Source organism: Poecilia formosa, unplaced genomic scaffold, assembly GCF_000485575.1.
Source record: "Poecilia formosa unplaced genomic scaffold, Poecilia_formosa-5.1.2 Scaffold308, whole genome shotgun sequence".
NCBI classification, from domain to species: Eukaryota; Metazoa; Chordata; class Actinopteri; order Cyprinodontiformes; family Poeciliidae; genus Poecilia; species Poecilia formosa.
This window is the reverse complement of record NW_006800247.1, coordinates 650,710-670,363: the sequence shown is the minus strand read 5'-3', so window position 1 is coordinate 670,363 and position 19,654 is coordinate 650,710. Positions and strand designations below refer to the sequence as shown.

At 40.7% G+C, this 19,654-nt stretch overlaps 1 protein-coding gene across 3 annotated transcripts in view; it reads right to left on the bottom strand.

Moving 5' to 3' along the window:
- Positions 1-5,501: 5,501 nt before the first annotated feature.
- erbb2 (erb-b2 receptor tyrosine kinase 2) overlaps positions 5,502-19,654 on the bottom strand; it is a 36,816-nt gene continuing 22,663 nt past the window's right edge. For 2 of the 3 annotated variants that reach the window (XM_007572811.2, XM_016661053.1), the window contains 16 exons: positions 15,087-15,289; positions 14,600-14,726; positions 14,304-14,394; positions 13,177-13,331; positions 13,040-13,087; positions 12,207-12,345; positions 11,990-12,112; positions 11,805-11,903; positions 10,558-10,743; positions 10,318-10,473; positions 10,163-10,238; positions 8,899-9,045; positions 8,705-8,802; positions 7,676-7,864; positions 6,788-7,163; positions 5,502-6,512 (listed from right to left, as the gene is read on the bottom strand). In XM_007572811.2, coding sequence (XP_007572873.1) covers positions 6,151-6,512; positions 6,788-7,163; positions 7,676-7,864; positions 8,705-8,802; positions 8,899-9,045; positions 10,163-10,238; positions 10,318-10,473; positions 10,558-10,743; positions 11,805-11,903; positions 11,990-12,112; positions 12,207-12,345; positions 13,040-13,087; positions 13,177-13,331; positions 14,304-14,394; positions 14,600-14,726; positions 15,087-15,289 — 2,575 coding nt within the window. In that variant the 3' untranslated portion in view covers positions 5,502-6,150. The remainder of the gene's footprint in view (positions 6,513-6,787; positions 7,164-7,675; positions 7,865-8,704; positions 8,803-8,898; positions 9,046-10,162; positions 10,239-10,317; positions 10,474-10,557; positions 10,744-11,804; positions 11,904-11,989; positions 12,113-12,206; positions 12,346-13,039; positions 13,088-13,176; positions 13,332-14,303; positions 14,395-14,599; positions 14,727-15,086; positions 15,290-19,654) is intronic. The other variant, XM_007572812.2, reaches the window with a different exon arrangement.

Below are 19,654 nucleotides of genomic sequence, written 5' to 3'. Positions count from 1 at the left end.
CTAATTAAAAAATAAAGTCTGAAAAGTATTTCAAACACCGTGAGTCATTTTGGTATTCCTCTACCAGCTTTACACACCTGGATAAGTTTTACCCTATTCTTCTATACAAAATACATCAAGTTGCTTTAAAACAAATGTCAAATGGTCCACATAATAGTTTTTAAGTGCAAAATTGTCTTATTTCAGTAACAAAATAATTTAGCAGTAAATTAAGTTGCTGCAACAGAAATAAAGCTGGAACATGAGACAGCAGGAAACATATAAGTTTCAATATTTTGTAACGTCTTTTGTTGATTTTTGGCCAAAAACGTGACAGTTGTGTAATTATTTAAGGTTTAAATTGCATTGGGTTGTCATTTTTCACAAATCTGGAAAACTTCAGTTCATCACGAGGGGAAGCAGCACTTAAGACTATGTAATGTTTATTTATTTAGTCATTGTCCTGAATATGAAGAGAACATGGACAGATGTTCATTTGATCATTCATAGCTGAGAAATAACATATTTATATTTGTATTGCAAGTCATAAATTCTGTTTTTATAATCAATATGTTTGTCAATATGAACCCAGAATGAGTGTAAAGTGAATGTTTATTCATGAAAAGTGTTTTCTCCAACAAAATACTGACCTTGATCATTTTTCCGAATGGCTTCGTGTCTCGTTTGAGCGCTACGCCTCAAACTCGGAGTATTCCCAGGCTGTTATTGTAACACAGTGGAAGCCCACTGAACCTTATTGATGTCTCTCTCGGCTGTGTGAGCCGGTATGGGGTCCTCCATGCTGGATGATTTACTGTTTTCTAAGTCTGTGTTGTAAGTTAAACAGCTCCCTCGTCTGCTCAAAATTAGTTACTGCATCAAATTGAGTGAGTTTTTCACAAGTTCTCAATTTACTGATATTTATTGATGCATTGAAGTAAATGACAAAAAAAAAAATTCTGATCATACTACCATTAAAATTTATTATGCAAACGATAAGTCAAAATTTTTAATTATTTTGTCACGGTAAGTGATAAATGATACAATCAGGCCTGTCACAATAAACAATAAGTAATTTAATCACATGATAAAATGAGTTCAATAACTTTCATTTGCATGATTTATTGTTTTTTTTTCTTTCTACCAAAAACTGGATGATAAAAGTCTGGTGTTTTGGTCTCAACTCTCCCTTTTTTGAAGAATAATTTTGTTAACAAAGACTTCATAATTCATATTATTTATTTTATTATTGTTGTTTACTTTGGATATTTAAAATGTCTTCCAGTTCTCATGTTAACTGTTCACTAAAATGGAAAGTTTATTCATATTTGAGTGTGTTTTTGCATTATTGTGCCTTGAAAATTGTCTCAAAGCAACAATATTATCATTTATCACAATAACTTTATATTTATCGTTTATCGTCCAGTAACATTTATCAACAGGCCTAGATACAATAAATGCCCACTCCTAATATACATAAGATCAGACTATAACACATAAAAACACCTTAACCTTTAACATTTTAAGTCTTGTTTTTATAGAAATTGAAGCATAAATAAAATGTTCGACAGTAAACAAATCCCCCCCAGTTAAATTTTATTTCGGAAATCAGGGATTGAACAGGTTCCGTGAGCTTACCTTGTTGTTGTACTCCTTCTCGAAACTACTAGCAGCAATCGGAACCGTTTATCCGTTCGGGCAGTCCAGTTCGAGGCGTAAACCGTCCACGGCACATAGCATATGTAGATTTCCTTATTTCCCGTGCAAACATCTCCGACACTGGTAACAAGTAATTACCGATAATGACGAGGACCATGAACGCGTCGCAGCAACCGCCCACTTCGATAATAAAACTTAGTGTCTCCGCTAAATGAACGTTACTGCGGTCAAAAGTAAACTTAACAGTTGACTTCTTGTTATTAAAACCATTCCTTACCGGTAGAAACAACTGGGATGAAAATGAGTGGCAAATGTTTCAAATTAAAGGCATAGAGCAGAGGACTGGGTTCCAAAATATGGCGGCGAACAGAAACGAATGAGCGTCATGGAGACGTCAGGTGTTGCCTTCTAAACACCAAAATAATGTGGGAATTAAGAGTACTGGGAAATTGTTTGCCAAGAAAGCGGTCCAGAAAAAAGACAATTATGTTAATATTAATGTTTTGTGTACAGATTTTGTATTTAAACGGCTAGGTTAGCTAGCATGTGAGAGCTAGCTAACCTCAGCAGAATTAGCTAACAGCGCCTTACACTGCTAATGTGGGGCAATAAAGAGTATTTCTATTTTTTTTATCCTAAAGTAGCTCTAACTGTAATGCCACTGGGAGGCAGGAGTATTTTGTAATAAAGTTTAACCAGCAGCAGCAGGTTTAATTTATGTGTGGAAAAACAAGCTTTCTTTAGCACTTTCTCGTTTACTAGAAATAAATAAAAAAGGATTTAGCAAAGGAATACCAAATACGTTTGAATAAATTGGACAGTTTCTATCAGCTACCACTGTGATCAGTTTATTTTTCAACATTTACATTATGGTTCAATGTACAAATCCCAACAAAACTGGTTGTTATTTATACCCCGTCACAACCGTGAAAGGTTAAAAAGACAAAAACAAAACAGAAATATATATATATTCACAAAAAGTCAAAACAGGTTTTCTTCAAAATGCAAATGATTGATTTTAAGTGTTGGAGAAACTTCAACAAACTGTTAGCTGCATTTTTTTTCTTCTTGTCTGATTAGATTACAGATGTCATGTTTTTGCCCCTTTTCGGTCCTTCTGTGGAAGTGTAAACACGTTAAATAACCGGTCACAGGGCTCATTTTTACCTGGTTAATGTTTCCTCTGTTCTGCATACATTTAGGCTCTGTACTTGTTCTGGTAAAACAAACTGAGGATGAGTTTGTAGGTAAATCCTCAGAAATGTTTAAAGTACAAATCGGATCACTGCAGTAAAACTCGTGATTGAATATCCACCCCGTGTTGTGATTTTGCAACGACCTGAAATGATTGTTAGCTGCAAAAAAGAAACAGAACGTTTGAGATTTGATTTAACGCAGTCCAAAAAGAAAATACTCACCATCTGCAGCACGAGTAATTTTCAGCCCAGATTTAAACACTTTTCAGGTTGTTTAAAGATCTTATACTAGCAAACTTTAAATAAAAAGTCGCAGGGAAATTACATACCTTTCAAACTTAACATGAGCAATCCAGAAATGCCATTTACACTGCAAAAACAAACTGTTATTTTTTGTCTGGCTTCTAGTTCAAATATATAAAGTACACTTAAAAAAAAAAAAAGACAAAACCAACTTGTAAGTAACTTTTCAGCAAAACATTATTGCACTTATAACATGAGAAAAATGTATTGTTATAAGTGAAATAATCTACCAGTGTACCTAGTACTTTTTTAATCAATAATAAGAAATTATTTACTTAAAACAACCTATTATTTCTTGCTGAAAAGTCACTTGTAAGTTAGTTTTGCCTTATTTCAAGTGTACTAAGATATTTTAACTAGAAACCAAATCAAAAATACTTTAGATTTTGTGTTTTACAGTGCAGGTCTTTCAAAGTCAGAATAAAGTTCACCTTTATAGAAACAAGACTCCCTGGTCAAGATGTGTAAAAAGCCTTCAAATCATGTTATCTTTTATTGCTGTTGTAACACTGAATTAGTTTGTTTTTAATAAAAATCCCTGGTGCAAAAAATTGTGGATACTCCTTTAAAATAAATGTAACCATTGCAGTTTTTGAACACCATCTACAGGTGATGCTGTGGGGCTTATTGTATTTCAAAAGTGCATTAGATTTACTTAAATTTGTATCTAATATATCAGCAACCACCTGTGATTTTATGAAAAACAATTATTTCTAAATATGTTTTTTCCTTGAATTTATTTTTACTTTTTAGGTTGTTTTTACACATCTTTACCAAACGAGGCAGCACATTCTTCTGCATCTGTATGAAGTCTTTTTCCTCCATAATTAATACATTGTTTATGTAATATGTTTTTTTTAATTGTAAAAACTGAATGTGTTAAAAGCAAATCCCTGGCATGTTATATATATATGTGTATATAAAAAAACCCTAAAGTATTTAGAAATCTTAAAGACGTAATTCTGGAAGGAAACTCTTTAAAACCCGTATTAAACATGAAATCTGATGCAAACATGGTGGGTGAGATACATTCAGGAAGGATCTGAGCCTCACACTGACGACATCCTTTAAGGATAACAATCACCTCAGTGGGGTTTGAAAAGGCCACAGATCAGTCGTCGTAGTTGTACAGTCAGTATGTAGCTACTTTCTTCTCCAAAGATGTGAGGAAGGAAAACATCGACTATGAGAAGAACAAAGGCTCCATTGACTGAGTCAAAAACCAGCTACACTGCAAAAACACAAAATCTCACCAAGTATTTTTGGTCCAGTTTCTAGTGCAAATATCTCAGTTCACTTGAAACAAGACAAAAGTAACTTAAAGTAACTTTTCAGTAAGTTATAGGAGCTTCTTTTAAGTCAGTATTTGCTTAGTATTGATGAAAAAAGTTCTAGTTACATTGTAGATTATTTCACTTATATCATGGAAAAACATCTTGTTATAAGTTAAATAATCTGCCAGTGGAACTAGAACTTTTTCATCAATATTAAGGAATTACTTACCCAAAAGAAGCTCCTACATCTTGCTGTAGGAGCTATTTTTAAGATAGTTTTGTCTTATTTCAAATGTACTAAGATATTTGCCCTAGAAACTAGAACAAAAATACTGATGCTAATTTAAAAATAAGCGCTATATTTACACTTATGTATGATGTTAAATGTAACTTTTTGTTTCTCGTCATATCAATCGTAGATTATATTAAGGAAGGCATCAAGCAGTGTAGTAGAAGTGAGAAATACTGCCACCGGAACACAGCAAAAAACTCAAATTTTACCAAGGATTTTTGGTCCATTTCTAGTGAAAATATCTATGTGCACTTAAAATAAGAAAAACTAATTTACAAGTAACTTTCCAGCAAGGTATAGAAGCTTGTTTTAAGAAAATAATTCCTTAATATTGATGGAAAAAGTGCTAGTTCCACTGGCAGATTATTTCACAATCAACTGGAACTACACCGTTACCAAGCAACGCCTGCCAAGCCCAGCCCGTCTCCTAGCAACCAAGTTCTAGTTCCGCAGGCAGATTACGTCATTTATAGCAAAACCTCTTCCTGTGTTATAAATGAAATAATCTGCCAGTAGAATTAGTACTTTTTCAACAATGTTGAAAAACACAAAATCTTGGTAAGATTTTGTGTTTTTGCAGTGTAGAGTGAAAAAAAAAAGTCGAGTATTAACTGGCTGTTCTCAGCGGGTGGAATTTGAACCATGCATTGATTACCCAAACGGAGCAAAGGGGCGGTTTCTGTCCCCTCTGAAGGCTGTTTTACATCCTAACGGAAAGATCTCTTCCAACTTTTTGTGAAATATCCTTTCCAACTTGAAGAGAGTGGCTCACTGGCTTGGAATATGCAGAGATTCTTGGGAAAGTGTTGACTTTAACATGCATTAGCTTATGAAGTCTACTCGGACCCCACAGAGTAGCTGCGGTCCGATACATCAGAGCGGCACAAAGCTGCTGTCTTCGCCATACAGGACGTCTTTCTTTCAGGGAGCAAACCCAAAGGCCAGATGGGCTGCAGGGGCCTTCTCTGTATGAGACAAAACGGCTTTGAGGGCACTAGAGACCTTCGTCCAATGTGACCAGAATACTAAACACCATCCTCAATGCGCATCTTGGATTGTTTTGTCTGTGGCAGTTGAGAAAAAAAAAATACAAAAACTACTTCATATGTAGTGGAAAAAAAGCCTGAACGTTAATTAAACAGTGAAGAAAAACTGAAAAACAGTCGAATGGTTCTCTGATCGTCAGACTCTCGTCGTACTGGGATGAGTTTTTCACCGAAGCGTCCCAAACTGTTGATGAATTCCCACGGTGTCACAGACACCATATTAATGCTACACTGTGCTGGAGTCAACAGTGAGTTTTCTGATAGTCGGCCTCAAATCGATGTGCTCACATTCAAACAAGGACCCCACTCAGATCCGTCACAAAACAAACCAGCTTCCCTTTCTCTCATTCCTCCCTTAGAAGAACTCGATCTGCAACTCCTACAGTTCCTGCTCCTCCTCCTCAAGTCTGACCACCAGTCCAGGTGTCTGCAAGTCCGAGATACTCTGGGTTTTCAGCAGTGGGGGTGACGAACCCGTTGACGTGCCTGGTGATGTTTCCGTTGCTCTCCTGGGTCGCGGCGCCGTCTCCCGCCGCTCCCGGCGGAGCGCCGTTGGCTTTGTCCCCAAGGTCCAGGTAGTACGGGTTGTCGAAGGCGGGGCAGGCGGAGTTGACGGGGATTAGGTACCCCGGGTTCTCAACGCTGTGGCCGGACCCGAGGCCGTTGGGGAGCCGTCGCTCCACTCTGGAGCCTTTGCGTGGGAGCGTAGTGGGTCGCTCAGGGATCGCCGGTCTGGGATCCAGCATCTCCTGGTTGACGTACTCTGAACGACAAATGAGGAAAGTCAGAAAATCAGACAAATCTCTCAGGGACGTTGACTACGGCTGCAAGTTAACGATTAATGAGCTAATCCAAAGTTGATTGATCTTATCCATCAACAAACAGCGGCCATTTTCTAAAAAACCCGAGTTTTCTCTTGTGTCAGTAGGGCCGACTATTTTTTCAGTGGAAATATAAAGCACTTAATTCTCCATGAACAGAGACATGCAGTCTGCAGTTGCTCTTGAGGAAATGTTAAGACTTCACTCAACACTTTACCTGGCATGGATGGCCTCTGACTGTGGGCGTGACTCCTCCTGGGCAGGGAGTGATGGAGGTGATTAGGATGATGGGAGCCGTCCGCCTCATCCGTTTCCAGATCACACTGGCTCCCTCTGGGGTAGGTGGGGTCTTTGCAGTAGCGTCCAGGGCTGGACGGCGATAAGAAATGTCCGTCTGGAGTCACATCCAAGAAGACGGAGTCAGACTGGCCTCCTGCTGAAGTGGTGCGGGCCAACTGGGGCCACAGGCCGTTGGACATGCTGGCTGCCACTGGCAGGGTGGGGCACTGGCTGCGGCCCAAAGTACTGAGAGACGAGTACATGCTCTGAGGTCCGCCAGCGGCCAAGGGCTCAACATCCAGATCTTTGCTCTGCTGGTGCAGGAAAGAAACAGTTTAAAGGTGATGAAATTAAAACTGATATTTGTTTACAAGTGAAGTCATTTACAGCCTCAATTAACTAAGAAAAACAGAAACAATGGAGTTTCATCATCACCATTATTCACTAGAGCAGTGCTTCTCAATTCCAGTCCTCACGCCCCCCTGCTCTGCATGTTTTAGATGTGCCTCTACTCCAGAACAGCTGATTCAAATGATTGCATGACCTTCAAGTACTGCAGAGGCCTGTTAATCACCATAATATTGAATCCAGGTGTGTGGCAGAAGGGAAACATCTAAAACATGCAGGGCAGGGGGGCGTGAGGACCGGAATTGAGAAACACTGCACTAGAGACAGATACTGAAACAAAGGCGGCCATGTTTGGGAGGGAGGGAAGGCGGCCATGTTTGGGAGGGAGGGACGGACGGATAAATGGATGGATGGATGGATAAAACCAGTAACCGTTCTAACTCAAACTGGGATCCAGTTAGAGCAGGTCCCCACTGACCTGGTAGGACTGGTGGCGGGTCGGCCCGTTGGCTTGGGCCCCGTCGGCCCTGGTTCTGGGGAACAGGTTGGGCTGTGGTACCAGGTACTCCTCGGCGTCCATCATGTCGCCCATGTTCTCGCCTTCCTCCAGAAGCATCCGGTAGAACTGGCTGTCCACCGGGCTGCAGGAGCTCATCTGGTCATCATTCTGGAGAAGCAGAAGGTTCTGGTCAGGACTCAACAGAACCTCAGGAATATTACAGCTGCTCTTTAATTTCATCATGGAACAAAGGTATCAATTATTTAGAGAGAAGTTGAAATTTACTGCGATTTTTGTCCAGACGGTCCAACTGAAACCAGCCAGCTCTTGATTTCAAGGCTGAATATTTTAGTAATCGATAATATTCCATTATTCTCACGATTAATTGATTAATTGGATAAAAACTTTGACACATTTTTGGCTTTTCATCCAACCAAGTTAGTCATTTCTATACAATATTACAAAAACATTAAACAATTAAATTCCTTTTTTAACAAAGAAAATAAACATTTTATTGCTTCAAAAGCAACAACATAGCAAAATTACCACTTGAGAATTTAAAGTTTTTTTTTAATCTTAAATGCAAAATGTAAATATTTTTGTACAATGTAGGCTCAGTCCCTGCTCTCAATATGTTGGCCTTTTTTGAGTCTGTATACGCCAGTAAACGATTAATTGATTACTAAATTAGTTGACGATTATTTTAATAATCACGATTAATCATTTAGTCGATTAGTGGGGCTGTAAATATCAGCCTATATTTATAATTCTAACTCTGTGTGAGAAAATCCACAGTAAATTCAAACCAAATTTTAATTTTTAAAGTCTTTGCTGTAGTTTGTTATCCTGAAAAAAGGGAGATTCAATCAAATATTTTTCAAAAACCTTCAAGTTACCAACGATCAATCGTATTACGTTTACTGCATGAACACAGCATCAAAAAATAAGATAAATTACGATAATACAGACACCCAGAAGTTAAACATTTGCAGCCTTAGTGAAGTTTACCTGAATGACCAAGTAGCGAGACGGATCTCTCGCCATGGCGCTGAGGTCCTGAACCAGATCTTTGAACTTGGGCCTGCTGTCTGGATCAATCATCCAGCCTGCAAAGCAAACAGAAAATTATTAGATTTTCTGTTCGAAAACTCTTTTTACCCCCCAGGGCAGTAAATGAACGACTGGGCTGGTGCAGTACTCACATTTGACCATGATCATGTAGACGTCTATGGTGCAGATCGGGGGCTGAGGAAGCCGCTCTCCTCCCTCCAGCAGATCTGGGATCTCCCTCGCCGCGATGGTGTCGTACGGCTTGGAGCCGAACGTCATCAGCTCCCAAACCGTCACCCCTGAAAACGACAGAGTTTGGTTTTTCATCTGACGCCTCTGGGAAGAATCCACTTTGAACAAACCTTGGTCACATATAAGTAGTAGAAAGTTTGCAACTGAACTCCGATGCAGACATCTGGTCTGCCTACAAACCTCGGTCTCCCTTTGGTTGAAGTGAACTCTGGTGCGGTTTGAATACATAAGTGAAAGCTAAGCGGACCAGAGGCCCCTCCAAAGGCAGGAAGTGGACTAGAGCGCAGGGCATTCTGGGTAAATACAACCAAAACAAACGTGCGAGTCTAACGTTAATGGGGGAAATGGCACCTGGTCTGTTGCTAAAGACAAAATAGGCATCCTACATGTACTAAAAGTTGACTATTTCGTGAAGAAGGAAGTTACGCTCTTGCCTTCTTTCAAGGTTTTTGTGTCATTTACTTCAGTGGTTCTTGGCGCAGCGCCACTACAGGTGAGGAGGGAAACAGATGTTTTTAAATATTTTTTTGTTTGACACAATGCGGCGTGACAGAGAACCACACCAGCTGAAAATGTAACAAATGTTGTAAATTTTTTCCCCAATCAAACTGAGTCTGGACCATGAGCTGTGAAAATGCCTTTACTCTAAACTACAACTAAGAGTGCATTCGCAGCAATCCTGTTTAATCTGCTTTAATCTAACTCTAGTGTGTTTGCGGAGGTGTGAATCCACAATTGAACTCTGGTCCGCCTAAAATCTTCAGTCTCAATTCTGTTGAAGTGAACTCTAGTGCAGTTCAAATGTGAACGCCAAGCGGACCGGAGGCCACAGCAAAAGCAGGAAGAGGATTAGAGTGCAGGGCATTCTGGGCAAATACAACTAAACCAAAACAGTGTTAGAGGAAAGAATGGCTTGTGTTTTTTACCTACAACCACTAAAATCTAATACTACTCCATTTTTGTTAACGTTTTGTAAAAAAAAGGAAGTTTTTATGTAATTTCCTTCAGGAGTTTCCCACAGGTGAGGAGGGGAACAAGTTTCTCAATTATTTTGGCTCGTTTGACAAAATGTAAAAACGAAACACACCAGCTGAAAATGTAATAAAAGTTGCATCTTTGGTCCCCAACCGAACCAAGGTGTGAAAACATCCAAGGATCACTGACCGTAGCTCCAGACGTCACTCTGATGGGTGAACTTTCTGTGCAGAATAGACTCCAAAGCCATCCATTTAATCGGCACCTTTAAATCCAGAAACACCAGTCAGGCAATGGAAGCTGAAGTTCTGATGTTGTAGTTTGGTGTCGTAGTCCAGCCTCACCTTTCCTCCATCGGCGTGATACTCTGTCTCGTCTATGTCCAGCAGACGGGCCAGGCCGAAGTCGGTGATCTTCACGTGGTTTGGGTTCTTCACCAGAACGTTGCGGGCGGCCAGATCTCTGTGGACCAACCGAATGTCCTCCAGATAATTCATCCCCTACGCCAACACACAGATTCATCAAGCTGGAGCCGAAGCAAAAGCCGAAGGCGGAAAAACCAGAGAGTCGTTATCGAGAGGTACCTTGGCAATCTGGACACACCAGTTGAGGAGGCACTGGGAACCGATGCGATCCTTGTTCTCCCTGACGTAGTCGAGGAGGCAGCCATACGGCATGAGCTGAGTGACCAGCTGCACGGCGGACGTCAGGCAAATCCCCAGGAGGCGACACACATAAGGGCTGGTGACTGACGCCATCACAAACGCCTCCTGGGAGCAAACAGACAGGAGATGCTGCAGGACTCTGGTCCAGAAACACATTTTCATTTTGGGTCACATCAAGATCATGATGACCCCAAAGGGACGGTTTTATTGGTAAACCAATTAACATAATCTTAAAATATTAATAAATAGCGGTCTCTGCATTCTATAAATAGTTCTTAATATTAAATACTGAACATGTTTTTACATTGATCAGTACCAACAGGATATTGTGATTGTTTTTGTGATTTGTTGTGCTAAATTAGAAATATTTGCAAGAAATTTTGCTATACGTTTTGCTTACATTACATGGGACAATAATTTGACATCAAGTAAGGCTGAAGCAGCACTGCAGTAGAAGTGAAAAATACTGCAGAAAACTCAAATCTTACCAAGTATTTTTCATCTATTTTTAGTGCAAATATCTTAGTCAACTTAAAATAAGACAAAACTAAAGTATAAGCAACTTTTCAGCAACAAGTAGGAGCTTGTTTTATGAAAATAATTCCTTAATATTGATGAAAAACTACAAGTTCACCTGGCAGAATATTTCACTTATGTCACAATCAACTGGAGTTGCACCGTTACCTAGCAACACCAGCCAAGCCCAGCCTGTCTCCTAGCAACCCAGTTCTAGTTCCACTGATAATTACTTCATTTGTAGCAAAACATTTTTCCATGTTTCAGTGGAACAAGCACTTTTTCATCAATATTAAGAAATCATTGACATAAAATAAGCTTGTATTTCTTGCTGACAACTTAATTGTAAGTTAGCTTTGTCTTATTTCAAGTGTGTTAAGATATTTTCACTAGAAACTGAACCACAAATACAAAAAGTTTATGTTTTTTGCAATGCAGATGGATGCTAGCTCTACTAAACCCAACAATTTTTACCAAAGTTTTGCAAGCATGCATTAGCGATAAAAGCAAAAGATGCGGGAATAAGTTGAATTTCTACAAAAAACTGGAAGGACTGATTGATGTAATTTGGTGTCTGGAGTGTAGAGGACCTCATAAAACGCTATATTGGTTGAATTTGACATATTTGCTCTAATCTGTTTTTAACTCACATCAAGAATGTCTTTGTTGCCTTTCGGTGAGGTGTTCTCCCTCAAGACTTTAATGGCCACCGGTATTGTTATGTGTTCTCCTTCTGGAGCCCACACCCCCTAAAACAGCAATTATTTTTGGAAAAAATAAAGTTATCTTAAATATAGACAGAAAAAGAAAAACACAAAACATTTAGTGTGCATACCTTATAGACAGTCCCAAAGGCCCCTGCACCCAGAGGCCTGAGCTTTTTCAGCTCCGTCTCTTTCAGGATTCGCATCTGAGCCTGGTTCGGAGACGCGCCGCTCGGCGTCAACGGCTCCACCAGCTGCAGAGAGGAAACAAGGCGCAGATTAAACAACATCAGTCTGATAAAAACAAAAACCCAAGCAAACTGTGATCCAATCACTGCCAGCGCTCACCTCCTGTTCCTGGAGGTACCTCCTCATGGTCTCCTTCCTCTTCATTTTTGTCTGTCTCTTCAGATAAAAGACCAGCAGACCCAGCAAGATGATGAAGAGCGCGACTCCACCGATTGCAGCAGCGATGGTTGTGCCCGAACTAAACAGAGAGGAGACGGTTAGGAAATGCTCTGATTTGGACATGTATTGTGGATCCTCAAGGATTGGCTTTAGGTCCCAAACTGTTCATATTGACATGTATAAGATTTATATAATTTGCTGATGATACCAATATTTTCTCTTCTGGTCAAAGTTTACATACAGTTTGCATATGTAACAGGGTTTTATTTTAACTTAAAATGCATCTATTTATTCTTTGAATTTATTTTGTTTAGTCAAGTTTTTCTCCAGACATTTATTGGTGTAATAGGTTAACGCTGCTCTTGGCAGTTGGTGGTTACCATAGTAACCAGTAACCGAAAGCTCCTCCCACTTTTTTTCTGTTAGTGTTTGTAACTGACATGTTAGGATCAGCTCTGTTTTCTTCACAAATGTGATATTTTAACATATTTTTAGACAACTTTAATAAAAATATTATGAATTGCTTCATGAGTAATTTTGCTATGTTTTGTGTACGTTTTTAACTGTTAATATTAACATGATCCATTTTAGCTACGTTTAATTTTACAGTTGTTAGCTAACAGCTAACTGCTGTTATAAAGAGACAGCTAACTGCTGTTAGCTAACAGCAAAAAAACACAAAAATCTTGCAGCGCTCCTTGAAAATATCTGAAGTTCAAGCATTTTCAGGGATTTCAGGCATCCTTAAAGCAGCATCAAAAGCGTGATTCTACCCAGTCTTGGTGTCAATGGGGCAGCCTCTCTCATCCATCATGGTGCAGCTGAAATTAGAGGGTCTTGGTGTGAGTTACTGTCACATGTTCGGTGTGTTTGCTTGGGTTTCTCAGTCTGCATGTGCGTGTTCACTCACGACAGTGTGCAGTTAGTGTTGCAGGGCAGACAGTGTCGCGTTTCATTGCTGTATTTCCACACAGTTTGTTGATCTTCCTTCACTCCGCTGGGACAACGTTCCACACAAATCTTTTCATCCTGATAGTGCAGACACTCGGTGCAGTGGTCTGGACCCTGGAGGCAGAGGAAGGTTTAAAGTGAAAAGAGAACTCATTTAAAAACAACCTCACTTGACCACAAACATGACTTCCCAACGGAGGCTAAGTGCCTTACCCCCCAGGCAAGGATGCCTATCAATCTGCGTATTGGTGTATAAATGTGTGCTTGTTTGTGAATGTCACTGGGTGAATGTGGCTTTGGTTTAAAGAGCATTTAATGGTCAATAGGACTAGAAAAACACAATTTAAATTCAGTCCAATAATAGTATGGCATAGCATCCTAATAGTACAACAGCATGTTAAACTGCAGTATGGTACAATACAGTATAACGCATGGATGTTTGTGTTATTATATGGTACAGTATGCTATATGGTATGGTGTGGTGTATGGTACGGTATATGCCAGTGTACCCTGGTCTCCAAGGCAAACTGCCCTGAATGTTTACATGTTTTCCTGCATCTGATTCAGATAATTGCAGTTCAGCAAGAGCCTGTTAATTGGTCTAATTGGTCATCAACTGAAATCAGGTGTGCTAAAGCAGGAAGATATCCAAAACATGCAGGGTGGTGTGCCCTGAGGACCAGGGTTGAAAAACAATGGATTGTAGCTCTTGAGGCCTGGACTTGGGGACCCCTGGTGTAAGGTATATTATACAGTATATGGTAAATCAATCAATCAATCAAGTTTATTTGCATAGCATATTTCAGCAGCAAAGCAGTTCAAGGTGCTCTACGTAACAAAAACACAATATTATAAAGTTATGAGGAAAACTCCAAATGGTAGTTAAATGACATGATATGTGGTATGGAATGGTAAATGGTATAGTACAGTATGTTAAGGTACGGAATGATATGGTGTATAGTAACCTAGGCCACGGTATGCTATGGTATGGTAAATGGTGTATGGTATAGTGTGTGCTGTACATTATGAAACATGGTGTTTGGTAAACAGTGGTATGTTGTGGTGTTGTACAGTATGGCGTCTTACCGGGCCGTGGCAGGATGCAGAGGCGTTCAGAGGTCGACACTCATCATGGCAGGTTTTGCACAAAAACCCATCAACGTATTCAGGAGCAGCTCTGCAACAGAACGGATGAAATATTACATCCCAAACCACAGTCTGGCTTCAGCTGCATGATGTCATTAGACGCCTCAACCAGAGTTAACCACGTTATAAAGAGACGGTAATATCATCATTACCTCATCATGTTTTTAAAACCCTTTCCATTAATGTACTTGAATGTTAAAGTGTCAAAGCAGACGTGATGTTTGGACGACCTTTACCCCTGATAGTCACACTGCTCCACACACACGGTGCCTCGCTGGAATGTCTTGCATGACACGCACTGGCCGGGCCCCGGGCCCCAGCAGCCCCCCTCACACAGCGGATGGCAAACACGCCTCTCCTTCTCTGGAAATACAAACAGCAAATGAAGCACATAACACCTTTTAATATGCGATTTCTGTTGGCTTAATATCATATCAGCAAATCTTGAGAATAAAGTTGTAATATCACAGGAATAAAGTCATAAGATTATGACTTTATTCTTGTAATTTTATTATTTTTATTTTCTTAGCATGGTCCTAACACCCCATCATAGTGTTGCTCTATTGTATAAAATCCAAGCAAAACACGCTGAAGTTCACGGACAAAAAGTTTTAAAACCTTCCAGGGGTGTGAATACTTTTTGCAATGACTTGTGAGCACCGGGCGTTGAGCTCCAGACCAGCCATTTTGGTTTCTACGTTTCCTGTCTGAGCGTTGACCTACCGCACACGCTGGGTTCCCGGTTGAGGCTGACGATGCGCTGCGGCCCCTCGGTGGGGTGGAGGATCGACGCCCAGGGCAGAGAGTCGGTGTAGCACAGCTCCGAGTTGTTGTACAACAACACCAGGCCTCCGCTGACGCTGTGCAGCGAACGCAGCCCCAGAGACTGGATGTGCAGATTCTGGATGGCCAGTGAAAACACGCCCCTAAAACAGAAAACACATCAACATCTAAACTACTCAACCCAGGTATGTTAACGAATAACACACCTGACTTATTCTGCTGCGATAAAAACACTTCCCAGAGACTGTGGCATTTCCCGCTGGTCAAAGCGTCAGACCTGGCTAATAATTAGCATTTATTACCGTTACCAGACGGAAAAACGTGCAAACAAAGAGACACTGTGAGTGGATGGACTTTAAAAGGCAGGCATTCAGTGCATTCAGTGTTTCTGGGTCTCCGTTTAACCATTTAGGCACAAAATGGCCGAGCGTCGCAGTTTCTGGGTTTCCAGTTGCAAAGAATTCAAAAGGAGAAGCAGAGATACAGCAAGAATAAAAACAAAAGGAATTTAGAAAATGGATTCAGTCTTATTCTCTTTAAGATGTGGTTCATTTTTACATACTATAGAAGAAGACGCAAAGTTGTTAATCTTAAACATTATAACTCAGAACTGAGAGAATGCAAGAATAGAGCCGGCCTAAGGTACAAGAGAACTTTGCATCCTCACAAACTCCACCATAAATCCTTTAGTTTTAAGTTTCCTGTTGGAAAATCCATTTTCCCTGGTCACTTTTTTCTTATTTCTCTCCCACGCAGGTTTTCCGTTAAGACTCTGCTAGAGAAATACACCGCCGAGCCCATCGATGATTCATCCGAAGAGTTCATCAATTTTGCAGCAGTCCTTGAACACATCCTCAGCCACCGTTTTAAAGGTAGACCAGTATATCACAGCCCAACTTCAGGTTGAAAACCAAAGTAATGAGACGCTGGATTGTTCCTTAACAATCATTAAGTTACCCGGATTTAAATTTAACTGGTTTGTGGTTATGATGCGCCATTTATAAAAGTTACAGTTAAAAATTAACAGCAATAATTTGGATTATTTAGACTGTAATGAGGGTAAAAAAAAAGTGGGTTAATTTAAGCGTATGTTTTCCACGCTCCTTCAACCTTCCTTCGGGGGAGAAGAAGATGGGGGGGCCGATTTATGTTTTCGCATCCACCTGAATAATGTGTAGTGGCGCCACTGTGTTCAAGTGACTGCTNACCATTTTGAATGTAAACAAGAATAAAGAGTGAGATATTTGCTGGTGGAATGATGTCACAGCAAAGGAAGACTCTGTGATGTCACAGGCGATGAGGTCTGTGATGTCATCAACTGCAGAATTGTATGTAACGCAAATCTGCATATCTTTCATTGCTTGCAATATCACTGACCCGTTCAGACATTCGCAAAGCTCTTTTCAGGTAGTTTACCGATCAACGATTTAGTGTATTTAGGAGAAGATGTCTCATCATACGCCGATATACCAGAGTGGAGTGATGGGGCCCCATCACTCCACGAGAAGGGGAGTCCAGCAAAACCCCCAAGGCAGGTTCCCTCCTGCGGACCCGAATGCCTTTCACAGGGAAATCCAACGACTGCGATCCCTCCTGGAAATGGAGAGAGCCAGAAGTTTTGAAGGCAACCAGAAACTGGCCCACCTGGAGGCAGAACTGGAAGAGACCAAACTCCAGTTAAAAAGGCAGAAAGCTCTCAAAGAAACTTTTATTAACAAGAACAAAGAGGTCAAGAGGGAACTTGAGAGAGTAGAGAAGTTCAGTGATCCAGCGGTCCTTAACGCTGCGGTCATTGCTTCCAAGGTTCACAACGATATGAAATATAAGAACAAGAAGATGCTCCAACAAGACTTTGCAGAATTAAAGATGGCCCACCTCCTCAGCCAGGAATCCTTTGTAGCTGAAATACAGGCTGAGAGAAAAAAAAGCAAGACCCTCCAAGAAGAACTGGACGCAGTTCAGACTTCCTACAAGGAGCTGCGCTCCAGGTACGAAGCCGACGTTTCTAAGGTGAAGCAGGAGGCCGAGACACAAAAACTTTGTGAAGCGAAGCTTATTGAGGAACGACGGCTTCTGGAGGATCTGAGAGCCGAGAAGGACCATATGTTTCAGGACATGTCAGAGAAGATCGCTCTACTGCAAGACAACGAGAAACTGTTGAAGGAAGAAATGAACCAGGTCAAACTTTCGTACAACAATCTCATCTGCCAGTACGAAAGCCAAGTTTCTGGATTGGAAAGAGACATGAAAACATATCGACAGCAGGTGGAGCACGAGAAAGAGGCCAACTCAAAAAGAGCGAATGAGAACCTGCAGCTCATCGACACACTGAGAGCTGAGAAGGAGGAGATGTTCCAAAAAATGTCTAGAGAAATCACAATTATGCAAAAGATGGAGAAGCTGCTGCTAGATGACCTTGATCGAGTTCACCTGTCAAAAGATGAGCTAAAAAGTAAGTATAATACAGACGTTATGGAATTACAGCAGCAGCTCGACACATACAAGCAGAAGACAAAGAAGGAGGAAACGGCTCTTGTAAGCAGAGAACAGAACGAGAAGCTGATCCGTGAGCTACAGCGTAGGTTTTCTACTGCACTCCACCAGAAAGTAGAAAACCTGGAGCTCCAGCTAATTCAGGAGAGAGAAGCTCATGTGAAGAAATCGGAGGAGGACGTGGCTGAGCTGGAGAAAGTCAAAGCTTTGTACCAACAGCTAACCTGCCGGTATGAATCTGATGTAACCTCTCTGGAACAACAAGTAAAAAAATATCAGGAGATGAGTTTTGTGAACGAGTTGGAAAGAGCAAAACAAGATCTACTGGTGCAAGACTCTCTGAGAGGTGAGAAGGAAGATCTCCAAGGGCAGGAGGAAGAAAACACGCAGAGCCCAGTCAGCCTGGTCAAAGCTGTAAGCCAAGAGGTTTCCTCAGAGGAGGATCTATCAGGAGAAACCTTATCAGTCTCTTCCTCAGATCCGGAATCTGCGGAAGAGACTGAAATCGCTGCAGAAACCATCCTGGAGGATTTGGTCGATCCAGGCACTGAAACCATGCAGGATGGTAAAAGGAAAAAATCCAAAATTTCTATTTGGAAAAAAATTCGAAACACATTGGGATTGAAGAAAAAAAAAAGTAAGCAAAGGAGTGAAGATCAGGCCTGAGAATGATTTTGATATTTGGAGAAGGAGAAAGACGTGCGAGAGAGGAACCGAGGACAGGAACCAAACCCATGGAGGTGGCAGCCTCTGTGAAACGGTGAAACGCTCCGTCAAGATCAAATTTAAAAAGACAAAGTTTTTCCCCCCTTTGACAAACTAGAAAAAAAATCCCTTCCCAGCCCAATTGTAAAAAACGTGGCAGCACGGTGGTGCAGCGGTTAGCGCTGCGCCTTCACAGAGATGATCTGTGTGGAGTTTGCATGTTCTCCCTGTGTTTGCGTGGGTTTTCTCCGGGTGCTCCGGTTCCCCCCACAGCTCCCAAAACATGTCGGTCAGGTCAGTTGGTCGCTGTAAATTGCCCCCAAAACAGTTTAAGAAAGTCCAGACATGTGCAGTGTTATCGTTAAGCTAACCGGGCGTTAGCCCTTTTCCCTTCGCTGTTCTAGCAGCAGACGGCTCGATGTTTGTAGCAACACATTGATTCAAGAATTAAATTTCTTCCTTTAATAGTAATGATTTCTGTTTATTTTCACTGTACTTGTGCTTTTATGGTTTGTCCTTTAGTTTTGCCTTTTCTACTCACTTTTTGTATTGAATTGCACTGAATTGTAGCTCGTTATGCTGTTTAAGTCCCAATTTTAAAACAGATTAGCAAAAGGATCATGCGGTGGCTTTTTCAGGGCGGCTGTGGCTCTGAGGGTAGAGTGGTTGTCTTGTGACCAGAAGGTTGTGAGTTCGATTCCAGCTTCCTCAGCCACCTGTTGAGTTGCCCCGGGGCGGGGCACCTACCGGCACGCTGCCTCCCAACCTGCATGTTGGTGTGTAAATGCGACTGTAGTGTGAAGCGCTTTGAGTGATCAACATGACTAGCAAGGCCCTTCATAAGTTCAGTCCATTTACCTTTGATAAATCCTGTTTTTATACCAAACATAAAGCTGATTTAACACGTTTGGACCTTTTCAGTTCGGACCCTGAAGAAGCCCAAACTTGTTATATCTGGTTTGTTTGTTATAAGAAACAAACAGGTTTTATCAAAGATAAAAGTTACTGTGTGATCTTTGTGTTATGATTTGGAATAACGGATTCAAGATAGTATAACAAACTTAACAAAAAAGTGCAATTTAACATGAAAAACTGTAGAAAAGGGAAAAAAGAAGAACAATCCATGAAAGTATGAAAACAGAGAATTTAATCAGAAATCATTTCTATTTCAGGAAGAAATCGATTCTTAGATGAAGACTTTGTAATAAATATAAAGTTTTTGTGTTGTTGAGCTTATGAGTCGTCTGCTGCTACAAAAGAGAAGGAAAAGGGGCTGGAAATGCCCAATTCGCTTACATTTTAACCAGCTT